The sequence below is a fragment of the Saccopteryx bilineata genome, chromosome 3, assembly GCF_036850765.1.
Source record: "Saccopteryx bilineata isolate mSacBil1 chromosome 3, mSacBil1_pri_phased_curated, whole genome shotgun sequence".
NCBI classification, from domain to species: Eukaryota; Metazoa; Chordata; class Mammalia; order Chiroptera; family Emballonuridae; genus Saccopteryx; species Saccopteryx bilineata.
The window spans coordinates 150722602-150730395 of NC_089492.1; the positions used below are offsets into that span (position 1 = coordinate 150722602).

Sequence of the window (7794 nt, forward strand, 5' to 3'; positions counted from 1 at the left end):
AGATCTGCCCTCTCAAACCAGAATTACTAGTGTGTCTGATGGTGAAATGGAGGCTCAGACAATTTGAAAAATTCATTTTTGGGAGAAACAGATAGGCAGGTTTAAAACTGTAGTTAGGCCCTGAAGCCCAGACTTCTTATTCGGATACATTTCTAACTACCGCTATTTCCTCAGCACAACTACAAACCTAGTCATGACATGTCCCTTATTAAGATCCTTCAGCATGGCCCTGGCCGGTTAGCTCAGCAGTAGAGTGTTGGCCCCACATGTGGAAGTTCAATTCCCGGTCAGGGCACACAGGAGAAGCGCCCATCTGCTTCTCCACCCTTCCCCCTCTCCTTTCTATCTCTCTTCCCCTGCTGCAGTCAAGGCTCCATTGGAGCAAAGATGGCCCGTTTGCTGAGGATGGTTCCATGACCTTCGCCTCAGGCACTAGAATGGTTCCAGCTACAACCGAGCAACAGCCCCAGATGGGCAGAGCATAAACCCCTGGTGGGCACACTGGGTAGATCCAGGTTGGTGCATGCGAGAGTCTGTCTGGCAGCCTCCCCACCTCTAACTTTGGAAAAATACCAAAAAAAAAAAAAAAAAAAAAGATCCTTCAGTGCACTTACCCCCTTAGAATACATTCTCGACGCCTTACCAGGAATACCGCCCTTCAGACCCTGGACCCACAGTGTGTACGATGAGGATGAGTCACATACACAGACTGCTCTGGTGCTGGTCTAAATAGCCAAACCACCAACCACCCAAGGAGACAATGCTCAATCTCAGTGGCCAGTTAACGTACCCAAGAGAGAACAGTGTTAAAAGAATGCAGTGTGAATGGTGGCCCCTGGATTGTGCAATGTGGCAAGACTACTGGCCCCATTTCTCCTTCTGGCCTCATCTCTCTCTCTGATCCCCTGTTGTTCTCATACTAATTGTCTCTTTTCTTACTTTATCACCTTGACTCATGCTTTTCCCTCAGCTTGAAACACAGAGTCCTCATTCTGAAGACTTCAAAGTAAATGTCACTTCCGAGAAAGAAGTCTTCCCCAACCTCCACTGCCACCACTAGCAAAGCCTCAGGCTAGCCGTTGTTGCTATGTCCTTCTTTCGCATCCTCTAGCTCCCCCACCAGTATTCTCACACATCAGTGCTACCGAGCTCATGGATCATCTTGCTCAAAATTCCCAGGGCCCAGTGTCTAGACAAGGCTTGATGATGGTACATTGAAGGGGAACCCAGAAACAACTCTGTAACTGACTCACACAAAAGAGTTTTTTCCTAACTCACGTCTCCCTTGCCATATCCTCTAAAGTGAACTCTGGGAAATGTTAAAAACTATTGAATCTGGGTGTTGCATATACAATGATCTATTATTACAATTTTTTTTATAAGTTTGAAAATTTCCATAAACTTTCAAAAATAAAGTGAATTCTACCTCTATTTCTAATCCTGCCTTTCTTGCTAAATATTATTTAGCTACAGATACCCAGCAACAATCTGTCATTACCATTTTCCCAGCATCTGATGGTAGGGTCACCGGGCAGAAGTACCAATCTGTTGCTAGCATAAGAAAGTACTAAAGAACCCTTACAGTCTCCTAATAAAAAGTAAGAAGCTTCTGCCAACGGCCAGATTCTGGGTTCCCACAAAATCCTGAGATTTTACCACTTCCTTTGACAGCCTTTCCTAGAGGAGAAGAGAATTGCTGTTCAAGTCTGAGAAGAGGAAGGAGGGCTGCTGGAAAGGGGAACAAGCTGCAGGAGAACACAGCAGTGAGGTGTTAAGTCAGGAGGGAGCTGAGTTATGTAAGTTCAGCTTGCTCCAGTGCAGGTCTAGTAGCCAAATCACCAACCAGCCCAGCATGCTCACTTCCAGCAACCACCTAATATGTGCAAGACAACACCGGGAACGCTAAAGAGAAAGTGCCCATTCAATCATTCACAAAAGACTGTACCATAAACAGCTCTCTCTAGAAAAAACCCTGACAAAGTCATTAACTCTTGAAGTTCAATAGATGAAGAAGGTAAAGGTGATCCCCTTACTTCCTATCCCCTTTTTCCCTCCTGAACAACCTTCCTACAGCAGAGGATGGGGACATCCGTGTGGCTGACCTAAGCTCTGACACTTGCCATTACCTCTTGCTGCTTCTCCTCATTGGGGTAGGTGTCTACAAATACTCCCAGCCCCACAAATTTGTCCATGTTTCCAAAGACAGGCCCTAGAGAGAGAGAACACACATTGAACAATGAAATCAAGCCAAGAGTTGATACAGGAATAATATATCACTACGATGGAGGAAAAAGTAAAATTCAAATGACTCTCAGGCTTCAATTAAGATGAGAAAACATATATAAAAGCACCAGAAAAGTACATGGCCTGTAACAACACCCAATAAATAGCTGTAGCTATTACTGAAGGCAGGGAAAAGAGAGACAGCCACTGCAACCTTGTTCAGCACTACAGCTGCTCCCTGATCCCAATGGTTGCTAAGGTGCCCCTAAAGAATTCTGCTTCACAAACACTTGGTGATGACCAAGCTCCTAAGAGAGATCTGAATTCCCAAGTTTGACTTCTTAATGCAAAGAGATCAGGCTGAATTAGGTGGAGTTTGCCACCTGCTTTGGGCAATGGCTCCCACACAACAGGGAAAAACAGACATTCTTCTAACTCAGGAGTGCTGAGCTCAGTCACCATGAATGCCTGGAAGGAAGCTGCTCACCCAATCGTCAGTGTTCAGGAGAGCCAGTGCTTTCACCTAGGTAACAGGCCAGGTGGGTTCACAGGGTAATCAGAAGGAACTAATAAGCAAGAAATCACCCCTGGATAAGTCAAGTTCAGCTGCTTATGAGGACTCAGGCCCCATTCTAGAGACTAGACAGGCCAGTCTTTATCCAAAGATATCAAGGGAGAGGAAAAATTGCTGGCTTTGTGGGGATGTATCCTTCTTAAAAAGAGGGTGCAGGAAAATGCAGGTCGGTCACACCCTACACAAGAGCAACCCCGGGTCCCAATACCTGGCTGCATTCGATCCTTTGTGTACCAGATTGCCAAGCCATCCCCATGTAGATTCTTCTTCCCTTGTCCATGGATTCTGAAGTGCACCTGCAACTCCCAGTCTCTCAGGAAACATGGCTAAAGTGAAAAACACATGGTGATCAATGATGGGCATGAAATGTAAAGCCCCTCAAGCCCTTGCCAGCAGTCTATAGACTAGGAAAACATAAATGCAGGTAACTTGAGGCTAACGGTCAAAACTGAAATCTAAGACTTGCTAAAATAGAGCCATTCAACTGTATGTGATATTTAATATGAAAAGTGAATAAACCTAATTTTCTTCAATATCTCCCAATAGAAACAGGACAGTACTCCAAAGTTGGAAAAAACATGAGAACACCACATGAGACTGCTATCATCCTATACCAGTTCAGCAAAGCATCTCAGCCTGCAGAGTACTGGTGGCCGATGAACTCATCTGCAGGTTAAGATCACCTCTCTGACAGGAAGACTCTAAAAAGCTTGGATTTAAAGAAGGGCCAAAGCTTCATTCATTGTGAAAGAATATGAAAAATGAAGTCATTATGCAAAAGTTTCCCAGAAATAATTAGCAGATGGTATACACAACTCTAATTAGATTTGGCCCTATGCCAAGATGAGAGATAAGCTAGAATTCCCATGAGAAGGGGTAATTACAATCCCCCCCCCCAACCTCATGTCCATGGCCAGGAATTATAAATGTACCAAAGGAGAAAACACCTAACCCCACCACAGAGGCAGCAGTTGGTGGAAAAACTTTAAGGAGGTGGGTATAAATTAGACTCCTGTTTCTTTTTTTTTTGAACTGTGCAACAAATGGAGAAGGAGTTAAGTGCTCTAAGTAATTGAACACTTTCAAGTAGAAACCAGAGTGGGTATTTGGTTCAGAAAGACTCCTAGTTAAAGTTCACCATGAAGAAAGAAGAGGAGAACCAGATAGACCAATGGGGTTCAGCCAAAGTCTCTCCAAAGATTCTGGGAAATCTTCCAGAAGCGTTAGTATTAGAGGAGTGGATAGTCCAAATGAAATGGGTGCTGATACTTCTGAACTCACCAATGAATCCTGAAATCTCCAACAGCTGATCCTACTCTGATGAACCCAGTCTCTGTGTTGTCACTCTGGGTTCTCATCTTTTTATGGTTACATTCAGATTTCAGGGCAAGAGTACAATTCAGTGGCAGGAAGCTGCCCCACAGCCAGTGGGTGGGCATTATGCCACTGGGAAAATGGCAGGTCCAGGGAGGTTCACACTAAGCCAACAGGTGTCTGCTACTTATCCTTGGCTTCGTGTAGCACAATGCTATCCAGTTTTACTCAACATTATGTCTAACAGTGGTTCTAAAACTTCGTTGTACGTGATTCACATAGAAAACTTTAAAAAATCCCAATGGCCAAGCCATATCTCATTCCATATTGAATCAGAATCTCTGGGAGTGGGATCCAGGCATCAACTCCAATGGACAGCCAAACTTGAGAACCACTGCTCAAACCAATGTTTCCTATCCAAATAATGCAAAAACAATTCTTTCTGATAGCCAGTTATCCAAAATACAGGAAATGTCTGAAAAAGGGTAGAAGTAGAGCCTAGACGAGAATTGCCACTGAAGGTTATGTGGCATCAGCTAGCAAGACAGCAACAAAGTATTGAGCCCCGGTTATAGTCAGAGACCCCCATCAATGAACCTTATAACAGATGTAGAACATAACATATTTTTCTGTGGCCATTTTAACTTTACAAAGCTATTTAATGTCTATTCTCACAATGACCCTGGTGGGAGAGTTGAACAGGTATCATGAAGCTCATCTGAGATGCAGAAACTGAAAACTGAGAGGTTAACTCAGCACCGAGGGCTCACAATGCATGTGTGATAGAGGTAGATCTGGAACCCAAGTCTGCCAACTGGGAACCCTTCATCTCTTCTACCAGAACAAACCGCCCTACATTCTGTCCAGGAATGAGCTCAGCACCACAATCTGAGTTAAGAGGCCAGCTTGGGCAAATGGCTCATGTAGAAAGTTCTCTTCTCCCTCTGCTCCTTTAGAATGCTCTGAACATAAAATGAACAGGGAGAGAGATAGTACTCTTTCCTGAGGTTCACATATCTAAAACTAATGATAAAAAAACACGGAAAAGTGAGTCCTTAGCTTATGCAAACCCAAGAGAAAGTATTCAAGGAAGCCAAGGTTATTCCCACAGGAAAAGCAGTCGTAAAAGATTTAGAAAGACCCCTGGAAACCAATAAGAAAACCAATCATTTTACACTTGTACAAAATCACTAGTGCAGTCACACCAGGAATACTGCATTCACTTCTTGCCACCATACCTCAAGAAAGACAAGCTAAATAAGGTTCAGGGAAGGACAAATAAAATGACCAAGGGTTCAAAGTGGCTTTCAGAGAAAATAAAACTTAAAATTAGACTCCTCAAAGTGAAATAACAAGGGGGGGGGGACTGGGATGAAGTTTGAGATAAATTTAAAAGACCAATCTTCTACTTTACAAAGCAAAGTAACTAAACATGAATTGTTATTAACCTCCAAGAAATCATACTATCAAGTCAATTAGAAATCAAAGCTATTTCAGAAAACAGAATCAAAATGAATTATTTGCTATAATTAGGACAATAGAAAGCATTTCCCTAAATATCTGATTTCATTATGAAAGTCATTATAACCTCTGAATGAAACCCCTTGTCATCCACAGAAGACAGACTACTAGAATAGACAGTAAAATTAAGTCAATATGCCCTGGTGAATTTTCTGGGCTTCTGGGTCACCAACACAGAAGAGAGGAAGTCTTACCACCCGGTTCCACAGCGCACCCTGTTTACTTTGCATATCTGGGGTAAGGCGAATATACTGGGTCATCACCATGGCGTTGCCCATCAGATTCCACAATGAGGAACCACCAGTACCCACACCTATGGGGAGGAAGTAGATCAGTTCATACTCTTCAACACCAAGCCATTCAGAAAGCCATCACAAAGCCCTTCAAAACCTGGAGTCATCTTTTTTTTCCTTACATGTCAATCTCCCACCTATCACTCATAAATATTAAATCCTTGTCATCTTACAGCTTCCTTTCACCAAGTTCTTCTCAGGTGAAGGCCCTAAAGTACATCAGAGCTATCACTTTATTCATGCCACAGTACCCATAGCTCAGATCCACTCTTCCCTTTTTACATGTGAGTCAATTGTAGCACCGTGAAAGAAGACAGTTCTCCCGTTAAACCAAACAGGGATTGACCCTCAGGTCTCTGGGACTTAATCACATTCTTTAAACAAGCCAAGCATGACTTCACCAGGTACCTCAGATTATGAGCCCCTTGAGAGTGAGAACTGTGTCTGTATAACCCACAGCATTACAGACCCACACAGAGGAGGCACTCCATGCATCTGAAAAGCGAATAATCACCCTTAGCAGTAGTGTATAAGCTCTTGCGCTGGGAGTCAGTGTTTGTTTGCTGTCCCCCTACCCGCACTCCAGTGGGGAAACAGACTAGTGTTAGTTAAACCATCTGCACCGATTTGGTTTTCTTTGTAGCTAACTATATAAATTTTCGGGTTGATAAGCTGTGCCTACGGTCCTACACCCTAAACAGAGTAAAGCAGCTGGCCTCTTTCATCAACAGGGCTCCTGGCTTGGAGAAGAACAGGTGTTTTAACCAAAAGCAGAATTTTTATCTTCTCAGTTAAGTTTTTACCTCAGCTCTGCCCTCCCGTTTTACTTCTAACACAACTACGGCTCCATCCGGAGACCAGATCATTGTAGTGGCCCGCCATCACTCGCCCCCATTCGCAGTCCCCCTCCCTCCCCTTTGTTCAGGCCTAACCCTGGAGGCACCCGAGAGCCCAGTTACGACTTGCTGGAAACCTCCCGCGCTAAATGCCAGGCAGGGCGGGGCAGGAGGTGGGAGGGAGGCTGATCTCTGCCGCCCCGACTCGTAGGTTCCAAACGCGGCGGGAGTCCCCGTGGTCCCCCACCTACGGCCAGCAGTTTCCCGGCCCATGAAGCCCGTCGCCGCCCGCCTCTCCCCAGGTGCTCAGGTCCTGAAGCCCTCCCCAAACACTACCACCTCGTCCCGGGCGCCTCACCCTGGTAGGGCTTCGACAGGGAGTGCTCCCTTTTCAAGTACTCGAACGTCCGACCTGCCCCGACTTTTCGAGACCCCGGCCCAAACCCCAACAAAAGGAGAAGGAGCAACATCCTAGACCCATCCCGAGCCGACAAACGCCAGCGCCACCGCCATGGCCGCCACCACCCCAAGGATCCCAGAGTCACCGCCATCTTTCTCACCACTGTCCCGTCACCAAAAGTCCGCCCATGTCACAAGCCATTGGCCCATGGAACCATTTGCCCGCATTCCATTGGCTCTCTTCGGTTCCCTGCCGCAGGTGAGCATCTCACCGATTGGCTGGTTTGGTATCAGTTGCCTTCCCAACCCAGAAAGGGGGCGTGGCCAGGGACCTCATTGCCTTTGGCCTGAGCTCAGGAAGGCTTGCTGGGATACCTAGTGATTTGCTTTTTGTCTCTGCGATCTAAAGAAAGATTAAAGACATGGGTTTCTTTTCCTGTGATATAGAATATAAAAAAAATTTTTTGACAGAGACATAGAGAGGGACAGGGACAGACAGACAGGAAAAGAGAGAGCTGAGAAGCATCAATTCTTCATTAGGGCACCTTAGTGGTTCATTGATTGCTTTCTCATAGTACCTTGGGGGGAGGGGCCTGCAGCAGAGCAGAGTGACCTGTTGCTCAAGCCAGCGACC

At 45.3% G+C, this 7794-nt stretch overlaps 1 protein-coding gene across 4 annotated transcripts in view; it reads right to left on the reverse strand.

Annotated features, from left to right (window-relative positions):
- The window catches only part of LMAN2L (lectin, mannose binding 2 like), a 36708-nt gene extending 29380 nt beyond the window's left edge, over window positions 1–7328 (reverse strand). For 3 of the 4 annotated variants that reach the window (XR_010730353.1, XM_066267766.1, XM_066267764.1), the window contains exons 1-4: window positions 7120–7328; window positions 5827–5945; window positions 3006–3123; window positions 2127–2209 (exon numbers count right to left, since the gene is read on the reverse strand). Coding sequence is in view for 3 of the 4 variants with exons in the window: in XM_066267766.1 (XP_066123863.1) it covers window positions 2127–2209; window positions 3006–3123; window positions 5827–5945; window positions 7120–7312 (513 nt within the window). In the remaining variant the exon portion in view is untranslated. Of the gene's footprint in view, window positions 1–2126; window positions 2210–3005; window positions 3124–5826; window positions 5946–7119 lie in introns of those variants that run through there. The other variant, XM_066267767.1, reaches the window with a different exon arrangement.
- Window positions 7329–7794: the final 466 nt, after the last annotated feature.